This window comes from Danio rerio, chromosome 7, assembly GCF_052040795.2.
Source record: "Danio rerio strain M-AB ecotype USA chromosome 7, GRCz13ab, whole genome shotgun sequence".
NCBI lineage: Eukaryota > Metazoa > Chordata > Actinopteri > Cypriniformes > Danionidae > Danio > Danio rerio.
The window spans coordinates 1,847,501-1,865,348 of record NC_141027.1 but is presented as its reverse complement, the minus strand read 5'-3'; the positions used below and the strand labels follow the sequence as shown (position 1 = coordinate 1,865,348).

General features: G+C 37.0%; 1 protein-coding gene across 2 annotated transcripts in view; it reads right to left on the bottom strand.

Moving 5' to 3' along the window:
* si:cabz01112025.1 overlaps positions 1 to 17,848 on the bottom strand; it is a 71,105-nt gene that overhangs the window by 17,698 nt on the left and 35,559 nt on the right. For both annotated transcript variants that reach the window (XM_087260200.1, XM_087260201.1), the window contains exons 12-18: positions 16,647 to 16,800; positions 13,831 to 13,998; positions 13,706 to 13,731; positions 10,627 to 10,683; positions 10,357 to 10,417; positions 10,149 to 10,246; positions 7,180 to 7,264 (exon numbers count right to left, since the gene is read on the bottom strand). In XM_087260200.1, coding sequence (XP_087116326.1) covers positions 7,180 to 7,264; positions 10,149 to 10,246; positions 10,357 to 10,417; positions 10,627 to 10,683; positions 13,706 to 13,731; positions 13,831 to 13,998; positions 16,647 to 16,800 — 649 coding nt within the window. The remainder of the gene's footprint in view (positions 1 to 7,179; positions 7,265 to 10,148; positions 10,247 to 10,356; positions 10,418 to 10,626; positions 10,684 to 13,705; positions 13,732 to 13,830; positions 13,999 to 16,646; positions 16,801 to 17,848) is intronic.

Sequence of the window (17,848 nt, the reverse complement as noted above, 5' to 3'; positions counted from 1 at the left end):
GTCAACTCTATTATCGTCAACTCTGTTTTCGTCAACTCTATTATCATCAACTCTGTTATCGTCAACTCTATTATCGTCAACTCTGTTATCTTCAACTATGTTATCGTCAACTCTGTTATCGTCAACTCTGTTATCTTCAACTATGTTATCGTCAACTCTGTTATCGTCAACTCTGTTATCTTCAACTCTGTTATCGTCAACTCTATTATCGTCAACTCTGTTATCGTCAACTCTGTTATCTTCAACTCTGTTATCGTCAACTCTGTTATGGTCAACTCTGTTATCTTCAACTCTGTTATCGTCAACTCTGTTATCGTCAACTCTGTTATCTTCAACTCTGTTATCGTCAACTCTGTTTTCGTCAACTCTGTTATCTTCAACTCTGTTATCGTCAACTCTGTTATCGTCAACTCTGTTATCATCAACTCTGTTACTGTCAACTCTGTTATCGTCAACTCTGTTACCGTCAACACTGTTATCTTCAACTCTGTTATCGTCAACTCTGTTATCGTCAACTCTGTTATCGTCAACACTGTTATCGTCAACTCTGTTATCGTCAACTCTGTTATCATCAACTCTGTTATCGTCAACTCTGTTATCGTCAACTCTGTTATCGTCAACTCTGTTATCGTCAACTCTGTTATCGTCAACTCTATTATCGTCAACTCTGTTTTCGTCAACTCTATTATCATCAACTCTGTTATCGTCAACTCTATTATCGTCAACTCTGTTATCTTCAACTATGTTTTCGTCAACTCTGTTATCTTCAACTCTGTTATCGTCAACACTGTTATCGTCAACTCTGTTATCGTCAACTCTGTTATCATCAACTCTGTTATCGTCAACTCTGTTATCATCAACTCTGTTATCGTCAACTCTGTTATCGTCAACTCTGTTATCTTCAACTCCGTTATCGTCAACTCTATTATCGTCAACTCTGTTATCGTCAACTCTGCTATCGTCAACTCTATTATCGTCAACTCTGTTTTCGTCAACTCTATTATCATCAACTCTGTTATCGTCAACTCTATTATCGTCAACTCTGTTATCTTCAACTATGTTATCGTCAACTCTGTTATCGTCAACTCTGTTATCTTCAACTATGTTATCGTCAACTCTGTTATCGTCAACTCTGTTATCTTCAACTCTGTTATCGTCAACTCTATTATCGTCAACTCTGTTATCGTCAACTCTGTTATCTTCAACTCTGTTATCGTCAACTCTGTTATCGTCAACTCTGTTATCTTCAACTCTGTTATCGTCAACTCTGTTTTCGTCAACTCTATTATCATCAACTCTGTTATCGTCAACTCTGTTATCTTCAACTCTGTTATCGTCAACACTGTTATCGTCAACTCTGTTATCGTCAACTCTGTTATCATCAACTCTGTTATCGTCAACTCTGTTATCATCAACTCTGTTATCGTCAACTCTGTTATCGTCAACTCTGTTATCTTCAACTCCGTTATCGTCAACTCTATTATCGTCAACTCTGTTATCGTCAACTCTGCTATCGTCAACTCTATTATCGTCAACTCTGTTTTCGTCAACTCTATTATCATCAACTCTGTTATCGTCAACTCTATTATCGTCAACTCTGTTATCTTCAACTATGTTATCGTCAACTCTGTTATCGTCAACTCTGTTATCTTCAACTATGTTATCGTCAACTCTGTTATCGTCAACTCTGTTATCTTCAACTCTGTTATCGTCAACTCTATTATCGTCAACTCTGTTATCGTCAACTCTGTTATCTTCAACTCTGTTATCGTCAACTCTGTTATCTTCAACTCTGTTATCGTCAACTCTGCTATCGTCAACTCTATTATCGTCAACTCTGTTTTCGTCAACTCTATTATCATCAACTCTGTTATCGTCAACTCTATTATCGTCAACTCTGTTATCTTCAACTATGTTATCGTCAACTCTGTTATCGTCAACTCTGTTATCTTCAACTATGTTATCGTCAACTCTGTTATCGTCAACTCTGTTATCTTCAACTCTGTTATCGTCAACTCTATTATCGTCAACTCTGTTATCGTCAACTCTGTTATCTTCAACTCTGTTATCGTCAACTCTGTTATCGTCAACTCTGTTATCTTCAACTCTGTTATCGTCAACTCTGTTTTCGTCAACTCTATTATCATCAACTCTGTTATCGTCAACTCTGTTATCTTCAACTCTGTTATCGTCAACACTGTTATCGTCAACTCTGTTATCGTCAACTCTGTTATCATCAACTCTGTTATCGTCAACTCTGTTATCATCAACTCTGTTATCGTCAACTCTGTTATCGTCAACTCTGTTATCTTCAACTCCGTTATCGTCAACTCTATTATCGTCAACTCTGTTATCGTCAACTCTGCTATCGTCAACTCTATTATCGTCAACTCTGTTTTCGTCAACTCTATTATCATCAACTCTGTTATCGTCAACTCTATTATCGTCAACTCTGTTATCTTCAACTATGTTATCGTCAACTCTGTTATCGTCAACTCTGTTATCTTCAACTATGTTATCGTCAACTCTGTTATCGTCAACTCTGTTATCTTCAACTCTGTTATCGTCAACTCTATTATCGTCAACTCTGTTATCGTCAACTCTGTTATCTTCAACTCTGTTATCGTCAACTCTGTTATGGTCAACTCTGTTATCTTCAACTCTGTTATCGTCAACTCTGTTATCGTCAACTCTGTTATCTTCAACTCTGTTATCGTCAACTCTGTTTTCGTCAACTCTATTATCATCAACTCTGTTATCATCAACTCTGTTATCGTCAACTCTGTTATCGTCAACTCTGTTTTCGTCAACTCTATTATCATCAACTCTGTTATCGTCAACTCTGTTATCGTCAACTCTGTTATCGTCAACTCTGTTATCGTCAACTCTGTTTTCTTCAACTCTGTTATCGTCAACTCTATTATCGTCAACTCTGTTATCTTCAACTCTGTTATCTTCAACTCTGTTATCGTCAACTCTGTTATCGTCAACTCTGTTATCGTCAACTCTATTATCGTCAACTCTGTTATCGTCAACTCTGTTATCGTCAACTCTGTTATCGTCAACTCTATTATCGTCAACTCTGTTTTCGTCAACTCTATTATCATCAACTCTGTTATCGTCAACTCTGTTATCTTCAACTCTGTTATCGTCAACTCTATTATCGTCAACTCTGTTATCTTCAACTATGTTATCGTCAACTCTGTTATCGTCAACTCTGTTATCGTCAACTCTGTTATCGTCAACTCTGTTATCGTCAACTCTGTTATCTTCAACTCTGTTATCGTCAACTCTGTTTTCGTCAACTCTATTATCATCAACTCTGTTATCGTCAACTCTGTTATCGTCAACTCTGTTATCTTCAACTATGTTATCGTCAACTCTGTTATCGTCAACTCTGTTATCTTCAACTCTGTTATCGTCAACTCTATTATCGTCAACTCTGTTATCGTCAACTCTGTTATCTTCAACTCTGTTATCGTCAACTCTGTTATGGTCAACTCTGTTATCTTCAACTCTGTTATCGTCAACTCTGTTATCGTCAACTCTGTTATCTTCAACTCTGTTATCGTCAACTCTGTTTTCGTCAACTCTATTATCATCAACTCTGTTATCGTCAACTCTATTATCGTCAACTCTGTTATCTTCAACTATGTTATCGTCAACTCTGTTATCGTCAACTCTGTTATCTTCAACTATGTTATCGTCAACTCTGTTATCGTCAACTCTGTTATCTTCAACTCTGTTATCGTCAACTCTATTATCGTCAACTCTGTTATCGTCAACTCTGTTATCTTCAACTCTGTTATCGTCAACTCTGTTATCGTCAACTCTGTTATCTTCAACTCTGTTATCGTCAACTCTGTTTTCGTCAACTCTATTATCATCAACTCTGTTATCGTCAACTCTGTTATCTTCAACTCTGTTATCGTCAACACTGTTATCGTCAACTCTGTTATCGTCAACTCTGTTATCATCAACTCTGTTATCGTCAACTCTGTTATCATCAACTCTGTTATCGTCAACTCTGTTATCGTCAACTCTGTTATCTTCAACTCCGTTATCGTCAACTCTATTATCGTCAACTCTGTTATCGTCAACTCTGCTATCGTCAACTCTATTATCGTCAACTCTGTTTTCGTCAACTCTATTATCATCAACTCTGTTATCGTCAACTCTATTATCGTCAACTCTGTTATCTTCAACTATGTTATCGTCAACTCTGTTATCGTCAACTCTGTTATCTTCAACTATGTTATCGTCAACTCTGTTATCGTCAACTCTGTTATCTTCAACTCTGTTATCGTCAACTCTATTATCGTCAACTCTGTTATCGTCAACTCTGTTATCTTCAACTCTGTTATCGTCAACTCTGTTATCTTCAACTCTGTTATCGTCAACTCTGCTATCGTCAACTCTATTATCGTCAACTCTGTTTTCGTCAACTCTATTATCATCAACTCTGTTATCGTCAACTCTATTATCGTCAACTCTGTTATCTTCAACTATGTTATCGTCAACTCTGTTATCGTCAACTCTGTTATCTTCAACTATGTTATCGTCAACTCTGTTATCGTCAACTCTGTTATCTTCAACTCTGTTATCGTCAACTCTATTATCGTCAACTCTGTTATCGTCAACTCTGTTATCTTCAACTCTGTTATCGTCAACTCTGTTATCGTCAACTCTGTTATCTTCAACTCTGTTATCGTCAACTCTGTTTTCGTCAACTCTATTATCATCAACTCTGTTATCGTCAACTCTGTTATCTTCAACTCTGTTATCGTCAACTCTGTTATCGTCAACTCTGTTATCATCAACTCTGTTATCGTCAACTCTGTTATCATCAACTCTGTTATCGTCAACTCTGTTATCGTCAACTCTGTTATCTTCAACTCCGTTATCGTCAACTCTATTATCGTCAACTCTGTTATCGTCAACTCTGCTATCGTCAACTCTATTATCGTCAACTCTGTTTTCGTCAACTCTATTATCATCAACTCTGTTATCGTCAACTCTATTATCGTCAACTCTGTTATCTTCAACTATGTTATCGTCAACTCTGTTATCGTCAACTCTGTTATCTTCAACTATGTTATCGTCAACTCTGTTATCGTCAACTCTGTTATCTTCAACTCTGTTATCGTCAACTCTATTATCGTCAACTCTGTTATCGTCAACTCTGTTATCTTCAACTCTGTTATCGTCAACTCTGTTATGGTCAACTCTGTTATCTTCAACTCTGTTATCGTCAACTCTGTTATCGTCAACTCTGTTATCTTCAACTCTGTTATCGTCAACTCTGTTTTCGTCAACTCTATTATCATCAACTCTGTTATCATCAACTCTGTTATCGTCAACTCTGTTATCGTCAACTCTGTTTTCGTCAACTCTATTATCATCAACTCTGTTATCGTCAACTCTGTTATCGTCAACTCTGTTATCGTCAACTCTGTTATCGTCAACTCTGTTTTCTTCAACTCTGTTATCGTCAACTCTATTATCGTCAACTCTGTTATCTTCAACTCTGTTATCTTCAACTCTGTTATCGTCAACTCTGTTATCGTCAACTCTGTTATCGTCAACTCTATTATCGTCAACTCTGTTATCGTCAACTCTGTTATCGTCAACTCTGTTATCGTCAACTCTATTATCGTCAACTCTGTTTTCGTCAACTCTATTATCATCAACTCTGTTATCGTCAACTCTGTTATCTTCAACTCTGTTATTGTCAACTCTATTATCGTCAACTCTGTTATCTTCAACTATGTTATCGTCAACTCTGTTATCGTCAACTCTGTTATCGTCAACTCTGTTATCGTCAACTCTGTTATCGTCAACTCTGTTATCTTCAACTCTGTTATCGTCAACTCTGTTTTCGTCAACTCTATTATCATCAACTCTGTTATCGTCAACTCTGTTATCGTCAACTCTGTTATCTTCAACTATGTTATCGTCAACTCTGTTATCGTCAACTCTGTTATCTTCAACTCTGTTATCGTCAACTCTATTATCGTCAACTCTGTTATCGTCAACTCTGTTATCTTCAACTCTGTTATCGTCAACTCTGTTATGGTCAACTCTGTTATCTTCAACTCTGTTATCGTCAACTCTGTTATCGTCAACTCTGTTATCTTCAACTCTGTTATCGTCAACTCTGTTTTCGTCAACTCTATTATCATCAACTCTGTTATCATCAACTCTGTTATCGTCAACTCTGTTATCGTCAACTCTGTTTTCGTCAACTCTATTATCATCAACTCTGTTATCGTCAACTCTGTTATCGTCAACTCTGTTATCGTCAACTCTGTTATCGTCAACTCTGTTTTCTTCAACTCTGTTATCGTCAACTCTATTATCGTCAACTCTGTTATCTTCAACTCTGTTATCTTCAACTCTGTTATCGTCAACTCTGTTATCGTCAACTCTGTTATCGTCAACTCTGTTATCGTCAACTCTATTATCGTCAACTCTGTTATCGTCAACTCTGTTATCGTCAACTCTGTTATCGTCAACTCTATTATCGTCAACTCTGTTTTCGTCAACTCTATTATCATCAACTCTGTTATCGTCAACTCTGTTATCTTCAACTCTGTTATCGTCAACTCTATTATCGTCAACTCTGTTATCTTCAACTATGTTATCGTCAACTCTGTTATCGTCAACTCTGTTATCGTCAACTCTGTTATCGTCAACTCTGTTATCGTCAACTCTGTTATCTTCAACTCTGTTATCGTCAACTCTGTTTTCGTCAACTCTATTATCATCAACTCTGTTATCGTCAACTCTGTTATCGTCAACTCAGTGACTGTCAACTCCGTTAATGTCAAATCTGTTATCGCCAATTCTGTTATCATCAACTCTGTTAATGTCAATTGTGTTTTACAATTAGTAACAGAATCAAATATCACAAATAAGCATTTTGCATTATTTCACATTAATAATGGATTCAGTTAACTGTAAATGATATATTTGTTTTAAATCATTCCAGTTTAAGGAAAATTAATGGAAAATGCCTAAAATGTACCCGCAATTCTAGAAAGAGTCACATATTGAGCTGTTATGCTGAGTAATATCTTAGAATAATTGTACATAATTATATTAAACAATAATATAATACTAATGATCAATTAGTGTTGCCAAAACAAACCCACACGTGTGTAAGATGTGCAATCATACCTTGAGGAATGTAGTGAAGACTATTAGTACAATCAGTATTTGGACTGGGAACGTGGAACCATACGACACCGCCAGCGCAAAGTTTCTGGACATAAAATCATGAGAGATTTTTGCTTAATATCTGTAGTGTGTTTCTGTTCTTAATGTGATTGATGTAATACCCAACTAGCAATAACGTCTGTTTCACCTCTGTCATCTGATCTTTGCCAAAAATATACACAAACAGAAAACAGCTCTGATTGGTTGATGTCAAATGATTTAGTTTTTCATTGATAAATAATTTACATTTAAGAAGAAATGTTGGAGAAAAGTGTTTGTGCACAGTGATCAAACATGTTTTATTTGTCAGGTGAGCCGTTTAAACTAAAACATTACCATGAAAACCTCACATATTTCAAGTACTGGGATTTATTATATGATAAAAACACATGAATTTCATATTTTAAAATGTTTACAATATATTTTCATATTCACAGCTCTCTTAAATAAGTGCATGGTCACATGATATACAAGTACACACATTTAAAGTGTTGTTTTAATGTTTGAAGTTAACAATGACTCGTTATAATTAACCATTATCTTTCCATCAAGTCTTAAACGTCTGCTATAGAATGATATATTGTTCAAAATACAACAGGCATAAACGTATTACAGTAAACTGAGATGTTTTAAGAAATAATTTGTTGCGTTGAACTAATGATATATGAACAAACCACTCAGTAAAACCCTTAATAAAATATATAAATATTTAAAATATGTCATTTTTGAAGGGTATGGAAAATGCAAATAAAAAATAGAAAGCAGTCATTTTTGCATTAATTTCGACTTGATTTCAATTGCGGATTATACAACAAACATTATTCAAATGTGTCCAACACATTTCAAAAACAGTTGTGACAGGAGCAGTTTAGGGCAGTCATCAGGTAAACTGGTGAAATAATGATGTGATGTGACACAGGTGATGTCAACAGGTGATTATAATTATGATTTGCTAGAAAAGCAGCATCAAGAAAGGTCTAGTCCTCAAGGGGCAAAGATGGGCAGAGGATCGCCAGTTTGACAACACAATGTCAAACACAAAGCTTAAACACAATGTTCCTCAGAGGAAGAGAGGAAGACATGTGGGTATTTCACCTTCAACAGTGCAGAACAGCAGTAAAGACTAAAGGAATCTGGAGGAGTTTCAGTGCGTAAAGGACAAGATATGGAACAAATTCAATGCCAAAAGTATTGAAATAAAAAGCTTGTTAAAGAGCACAAACTGAAAAAATTAATACATTAAATTAACAACTGTTTGCATTTTAATGACTTGAATTCCAGGGTTTGTATTTTTAGGTGCTGAAATTTAACACAGCTGTTTGTTTAAGCTGTCATCATTTCAACTGAAAACACATTTTCATACTTGTAAATTCAATAATTCATATTCAGTTTCCAGGTTTCACTTACAAAGGGTAATTTAATTTTATTTCAGTTCAAAAATTTGCTTCCATAAATTCAGTGGATCAAATTCGGCTCTTAAAATTTGACATTTCTTCCAGCGACTGCAGAAAAAGCAATAGATTGCAGATTGACAATCTCCAGCTGCTTTTTCACTCGCAGGTGCACCAATTTAAGATTTTAAAACCAGTAAATAAGTGATGAAAAAAAGCTAATAACGGCACAAAAGTAGCATTTAATATTGTCAATGTGAAATTTTAACAGCCTAATTTGATCCACTGAATTTGTGGAAGCGAATGAACTAAAATAAAATGAATTGACAATTGTTGTTTGAATATTATACATGAAATCTGGAAATTAAATAAGAATTATAGATTTTTAAAGTATATAATCATGTTTGAAATATTTTTGTTGAAATATTGACAGCTTAAATAAACAGCTGTGTTAAATTTCAGCCCCTAAAAATACAGACCCTGGCAATGCAAGTTATTAAAATGCAAGCAGTTGTTAATTCAATGTTTTTTTTTCAGCTTGTGCTATTTGATAAGCTTTTTATTCAATACATTTGGCATTGATTTTGTTCCATAACAAGAGCACAAGCCTAAGCTGAACAACCGTGATCTCCGGTCCTCAGGGGGCGCTGCATCAAGAATCCTCATTTATCTATGAGCCAGATCAACACATGGGGTCAGGACTACTGCTGCAAACCTGTCAAGTACCACAATACAGAGTTACATCCACAAACGCCAGTCAAAACTGCACTGTGCCTAAAGGAAGCCCTATGTTAACAGTGTCCAGAAGAGCCGTTGACTTCTCTGGGCTCGGAGTCATCTGGGATGGACCGTCACACAGTGGAGACGTGTGCTGTGCTCACATAAATCAATATTTAAGGTATTTTTTGGGAGAAATGGACGCCGTGTGCTTCAGAGTAAAGGAGAAAAGGATCATCCAGACTGTTTTCAGCAACAAGTGCAAAAGCCAGGCTCTGTCATGCTATGAGGTTGTGTCAGTGCCCTTGGCAAAGGTAAACGCCCTTCTGTGATGCTCCATTAACGCTGAACAGCACAGAGAGATTCTGGAGTAACACATGCTGGCTTCTTCTCCAGGGAAGCTCATGCATATTTCAACAAGACCACATTCTGCACACATTACACAGTCCTGCTGTGGAGGAACAGGATACAGGTACTTGACTGACCTACCTGCAGTCCTGACCTGTCTCCAATAGAGAATGTGTGGCGCATTTTGAAACACATACATGCCCCGTACTGTTGCCCACTTTAAGACTTGTTTGCAGGCAGAATGGAAGAAAATTACACCTGAAACTCTTCATCACTTGGTGTGTTCAGTCCCTGAACATCTTGTAAGTGTTGTGAAAAGGAACGGCAACATTACACGGTAGTAAATGCTTCACTGTCCCAAATTTTTTCCATTTGCGTTTTTCATACTGTACCAACATTTTCTGATTTGGGTTGTATTTACATAAATTTGCATGATCTATTTTTCGTAGATTATTGATTATATTTCAGACTCACTTTTCTGAGATCAACATCTGAACCACAAACACAGAGATGAAGATGACGGCCAAACATCCCACAGAATGATGAAGATCCTGGGCTTCACTCAGTGAATACTGACACACACACATGCGCATACACACACATGCACACACACACACAACAAAATATAAGACTACAAACACAAAAACAAGCGGAAATAACACAAGCTTGAACTGAATTTCACCTCTTTCTCCAGCAGACAGTCAGTAAAGAATAAAGTCAAGCAGTTCATCTTCGGACTTTTCCTACAGCATGAAAACACAAGCAACATGAGTTCAAGCACTGACAGTATGACTGATTCACCATCAGCACATTCACTCATAAGACATTCACTTATATTTATGATTTAAAGATTAAAATGTAAAACTAAACAGCTGATTACTAAGACATTAAATCAGTTAAACATACAACATTAACATTATTTTATAAATTGTTTTTAGTATTATTCACTCACCCGCCGTTATCCACAGAGTCTAAACCCATCAGTTCATTTTCCAGAACTTGTGAAGATCTGAGGAAGAAAATTAGCATGAATCATTACAGCATCTTCATAACTGAGACCTTTATACTGCAGCGCTGCTGAATGCTGGATTCTGATTGGCTGATGGTCACTCTCAGGTATTTGGGTATTGTCAGATAAAGGCACGGCTAAAGTAGTTCCTGCAGGTGCGTTACAGCTCCATATCACTCCGCTGAATGATTTGAGTTATTTCACAACTAGAACAGTCAAATAATGGAACTAGACTAATTAAGAAAGAAATCATTAATTATAATAACAGGGGAATAATTCACTCCTGTCTGTTGAATTATTAGTAAATAATGCACAACTGAGGTGTAACGGACACTCTGCTTCACCACATTACCACCATTAGGTGTGCATTATTTCATACTACTACTGATAAATATAGTAATAATAATAATACATTTTTAGAATATTTTCACGCAAAAAATACAGAAAACAATTTTGCTTAGTAATAAAAGTAAAATATTCTAAATGAATAATTGATTTTTATTTATATAAATAAATAAAAATCGTCTTTCAAGACACCCAAAGTCGACTTACAACAAACATGTCCAACAAAAAACTAATGAATCATCGCTGAACATGATTTCAAATGCATAAAAGAAATGAGAGATGAGAAATGTATAAATGCAAACACATCTTAACCCTTTCACGCGTACGATCACGCCGGTGTGATCAGCCTTTGGCTGGTGCCTGAACCATACGATTAAATCGGTGTGATCAGCCTTAGCTGGTGCCTGAACCGTACAATCCCACCAGTGTGATCAGCCTTGATGGTCCCTAAAGCGTACGATTCCACCAGTGTGATCAGCCTTGATGGTCCCTAAAGCGTACGATCCCACCAGTGTGATCAGCCTTGATGGTCCTTAAAGCGTATGATCCCACCAGTGTGATCAGCCTTGATGGTCCCTAAAGCGTACAATCCCACCAGTGTGATCAGCCTTGATGGTCCCTAAAGCGTATGATCACACCCGAGGGATCAGCCTTGGCTGTCCCTAAAGCATGCGATCACACTGCTGTGATCAGCCTTGGCTGGTCTCTGAAGCATACAACAACACCAGAGTGATCAGTCTTGACTGGTCCCTAAAGCGTATGATCACACCAGTGTGATCAGCCTTGGCTCGTCCCTAATACATATGATCACACTGGAGTGATCAGCCTTGGCTGTCCCTTAAGCATTCGATCACACCTGTGTGATCAACCTTGGCTGGTCCCTAAAACATATGATAACACTGGAGCGATCAGCTTTGACTGAGCTCTGAAGCATACAATCACATCAGTGTGATCAGCCTTGGCTGGTCCGCAAAGCATATGTTTACACTTGAGTGATCCGGCTTGGCTGTCCCTAAAGCGTACGATCACACCAGTGTGATCAGTTTTGGCTGGTCTCTGAAGCATACAATCACACCGGAGTGCTCAGTATTGACTGGTCCCTAAAGCATACGATCACACCAGAGTGATCAGCCTTAGCCGTCCCTAAAGTGTACAATCACACCAGTGTGATCAGCCTTGGCTGGTCTCTGAAGCATAGAACAACACCCGATTAGTCAGTCTTGACTGGTCCCTAAAGCATATGATCACACCAGAGTGATCAGCCTTGGCCGTCCCTAAAGTGTACAATCACACCAGTGTGATCAACCTTGGCTGGTCCCTAAAGCATATGATCACACCGGAGTGATTAGCCTTGTCTGGTCTCTGTAGCATACAATCACACCAGTGTGATCAGCCTTGGCTAGTCCATAAAGCATATGTTTACACTGGAGTGATCAGCCTTGACTGGTCTCTTTAGCATACGATCACACCAGTGTGATCAGCCTTGGCTAGTCCGTAAAGCATATGTTTACACTGGAGTGATCAGCCTTGACTGGTCTCTGTAGCATACGATCACACCGGAGTAATCAGCCTTGACTGTCCCTAAAGCGTACGATCACACCAGTGTGATCAGCCTTGTGTATTGACCTTATTCTCTGCAGACGAGTGGGTGCTGCCATTTGAATCTTTTTGGCACGAGACTTCCGGTCTCATTCACTTCCATTCACTTTTAGACATTAAAAACTGCTCGTTTCGCTGCTTGATGTTGCAAACTGATATTTCCTTGTTGTATTATGCTACTTGGTCTGTATAGTCATGCAAACATTTGTTTGTAGAGCAAGTAGTTTGACCATTTTTTGCCGTTTATTATTCCTAGTAATTTCTCCCATAGGCGACTGAAACGGAAGTTCTAAGACAATCGCGAAAACAGGCGCACTTCCGCATTTTAGAATAAGGTCAATAGTGTCACAAAAATTCTGCAATATTGAAGTGAGTATCCTCAGCTGTATCTCATCTAGATTTCACCTTGCAGCAGGAGAGGGTGAAGTCTAGATGGGATACAGCTGAAGTTATTCACGTCAATATAGCATAATCTAATAAAATACTGTTTTTTTTTTTTTTAGATTATGCTTTATTAACATGAGTATCCTCAGCTGTATCTCATCTAGCTAAGAAAATACAAATAATGCATAATTTCATAAATAAAATAATACTTCTCCTTAACTTGCAAGCGCAGCTGTATACCTTCTAGCAACAACGGTGGCGCCCATTACCCGTCATATAACGAACAATGCGGTCGTTATTAAGCTGTTTAAAAGACAAAATATATGTTCTATCGCATATTTGATCATCGGAGTATCAGAAATCTCACAATATAGTAAGAACATTTGTCAATATTTACAAAAAAGGGCAAAGAGAAACAAAATACGATATATACACAGATGTGAACTTGATGAGTCGCCACGGGAACTATAGAACACAATGGATTCTACGTAACAGTCACGCAGGAGGGTCAGCCAGAGTATTTACATCTTACGTGTGAAAGGGTTAAATATACATTACTATGGTAAAATATAGTCATAAGAAAGCCTGCTTGATGATAATGTGATTAGTGTCACTCTTCCTTCAAATCAACGGGTTTATTTTCCTATAACTCGTCAATTATTCCTTGCATATCATTAACAAAGTGGGTTTTCACCTGTGTGTGTTCAACGCCACGTGCTCCTGTTAAAAAGGAAAACAAATAATGAATTACAGGAATTATTACGCAACATTTTCACCGTGATTGAGTGTGATTGGATAGTAATGATGATTGACACTGACTATGTCCATCTGTGATTGGCTGATTTCGCTGTCAGCAGTGGGCGGAGCTGCGAGTGAGTCTTCTGGTTGGTTGAGTCCAGCAAAGGGTTTGACGGTTTTCCAGGACTGCAGATACTGTGACATGCGCACTGACGCCCGCAGCTTATGACGGTCTGTGAGTCTGTTCACCTTTTTAATGACAAAGGCTCAGTGTCAAATGAACAATAATCATCGTAATCTTATCTAAAAAGTAAAATTGCTGTCAAAATACAACATAATACTGGATAAAACAACAACATTATAATAATTTAACAATATAATTAGATGCAATGCTTAAGCTGTACAGTAATTTTATTTTAGATCAGCTTGCAAATGTTTACTTGTCAAACAGTACAGTTTTAAATGTGCATCTTCAAATGAAGAGAAATAAATGATGTCGTTTATGTTACCCTTTATTGGTCATTTATAAGGGATTTATAAAGCATAAACAGTCCTCACTTTAGATTAGCTCACACAACTGGGTGATGTTGAGTTAATGAAGCATTTATTAACATACAGAGTAACCATTACTCTACGCCTGAATAATAAGAATTATAAACGTTGATTTCAATAGTTTATTACTCGTTTACTAACTCATTCTGAATGATCTTAAAAAACAACCAACTATGCTTACATAACTGGTTTGTAAATGATGCAATACTTAATTTAGAAATGAAAAATAAGTATGAAAGTACAATTATTAAGCACATTATTCATGTGTTTATAAGTCAAGAATACAGCATTTATAGCTGCAGTTATAAACTTCTGACTACTCTACGTTAGAGCTGCACAATTAATCGTTAAAAGATCGCGATCTCGATTCGACCCCCTGGACGATCTTAATCCAGCATTTTTACGATTCTGCCAATCATATTTTCAAGTGCAGGAGAGAAGAAAAGGCGGCTACACAAGTCTTTTCATTGTTTCACATACGTTGCTCAGTGACATTGACACCTCCAAATGATGTTGAATGAGTCGCATACTGTATTTACAAGGTATAATTCACCTAAAAATGTCTTTTTTGTCTTAATATAATGTTTTTTCGGTCGGGAAAATCACACGTGATGTGAGCTGCTGACCATGAGCGGTTATCACAGATAACTTAATGATAGACACGTGCTTCTACTTTAGTGAACAGAACCTGCATATGCTGCGAGTAACAGGTAATACAGTTGTAAATAATATTCAGTTTGTGGCACAGAGGGATCATTTGGGAGCCGCGCGCGAAGTATGAACAGCACTTAGCAGTCAGAATTAACCAAAAGTGTGCACTTCATTTAAATGATCATATCGCATTGTAGAGTTATGATTACGTCAAGCGTTTGATATGTTTTTTCTTTCATAGCGAACCCACAGTTGTGCATGAAAATAAATGTTTACAGTGTCAGTATAACTACTCTAGCCTATATATTGTTGAATATAATCTGATAATGGCAAATGTCTGATTTCACCAGTGAATAAAATAGTCTAATATGACAGATTGCAAGCATATATCTCAAACATAATAATTCAACATCAGAATTATAAATAGAATAGAATTATTTATAGAAACCAGTAGACCTACACATTATATTATTATCGATGTTGTGCCATATGTTTGTTTGTACCATACCTTTATTCTACATCTACAGAATCGTGAAAAAATCCTGATCTTTATTTTAAGCAAAAAAATTGCGATTCTCATTTTAGCCAGAATCGTGCAGCTCTACGTTTATTAATGTAGCGTTAACGCTTAACAGATAATGAATTCATTAGATGCTAACGCTTAATAAATGGTTCATAGTGTGAAGTTATTATAAAGTGTTACCAATAAGGTTTGTATGTGCATTTACAGAGATTTTGCCTTGATATGATGAACTTAAAGACTCCACTATTTCTGTTTTTCTAATTGTCTTATTTTCATTTTTTGTGTGTGTTAACTCAGCTCAGTTAAATTAAGATCGGCATGAAACCTCTATCTTCTGCATTATTTGTAATTTCAGTTTTTTATTTGTATATCAATGGACATCCAGCTTCTCCAGCTTCTCCAGCGCCCAGACTGCAGCTCTGCACAAGACGTTTGGCCAGAGGAGAAATGGTTGTGTCAAACTGCGCCTGGTTTCTCTCCAGGTTTTTTAATTCTTCACTTTCCCCAACTGGTAAAGTTTGTTCCTCCGCTGTCGCCACTGGCTTGCATGGTTGGGGATCTGTAGAGCTGTGCATTTATGGATTTGCTCTTCAGTGTTTGGACTTTCAGTAGTGATTATTAAACCACACTGAACTGAACTAAACTGAACTACACTGTTTTAATTAGCTATGATCTTCTGTGTTCAGCTGCTTTGACACAATCTACATTGTAAAAGCGCTAGAGAAATGAAGGTGAATTGAATTAAATCTCTGCGTTCTGGTCAACTCTGATACACCAGTTATAAAAAGGCAGAACAATCTGTAAAGCATTCAGTCAGTGTTTTGTAACCAGTGATAAAGAAAAATATCAGTACTTTACAATCTAATAAACTAGTAAACTATTAATGTATTAATAGTATTAATAATTAATGTATGGTCTGTTTTCTAAGATGCAGTATCCAGGAATATAACAAAACACCTCTACTTTGCTACTAACTTTTACATTTAATTGGTATTAATGAGGCTAATAGTAAAATAACTGTATTATAACTGTGTTGACTAGACGCACCAACACATCTTAACTTTTGTACTAAGCTGCAAGAAAATAATGATTAACGAAGTTAACAGACATTCAGTCAGTCAGTAAACACACAGCAGGTGTGGTTGATCTGTGTGTGATGAGTGCTGGTCACCTCTGCTGCTGTATTTAGCTTCTCTGCATTAGGATCAATCACCAGGTATGTTCTCCTGTCCTTCAGGCTGGCATCTCGACTGGCACCGTTTTCCTCCTCTACCTTGTATTTGCCGCCCAGCTGAAGCAGAGTCTCTTCAGTGATGTGGACTCTCCTGTGAGGAAGAGCACCATTATGCTCATCAGCATCGACATCCTTTTCACAAATCACATCACCAACATCCCCATCACTGTTATCACATCATCCTCACATCATCTTCACCATCATCATCATCATCCTTATCAGTTATTACATCATCCTCACATTTATTACGTCACCACCAACATCATCAACATCATCCTCATCACCAATATCACCATCACCACCATCATCATCATCATCATTAGCACTACCATCCTCATCATCACTGTTATATCACATCAACATCATCCTCTTCACCAATATCACCATCATCATCATCATCATCATCATCATCATCATCATCATCATTAACATTAACACTACCATCCTCATCATCACTGTTATATCACATCAACATCATCCTCTTCACCAATATCACCATCACCACCATCATCATCATCATTAACATTAACACTACCATCCTCATCATCACTGTTATATCACATCAACATCATCCTCTTCACCAATATCACCATCATCACCATCATCATCATCATCATCACCATCATCACCATCATAACCATCATCACCATCATCATCATCATCATCACCATCAACATCATCCTCTTCACCAATATCACCATCATCATCATCATCATCATCATCATCATCATCATCATCATCATTAACATTAACACTACCATCCTCATCATCACTGTTATATCACATCAACATCATCCTCTTCACCAATATCACCATCATCACCCTCATCATCATCATCATCACCATCATCACCATCATAACCATCATCACCATCATCATCATCATCATCACCATCAACATCATCCTCTTCACCAATATCACCATCATCATCATCATCATCATCATCATCATCATCATCATTAACATTAACACTACCATCCTCATCATCACTGTTATATCACATCAACATCATCCTCTTCACCAATATCACCATCATCACCCTCATCACCATCATCATCATCATCATCATCATTAACATTAACACTACCATCCTCATCATCACTGTTATATCACATCAACATCATCCTCCTTACCAATAT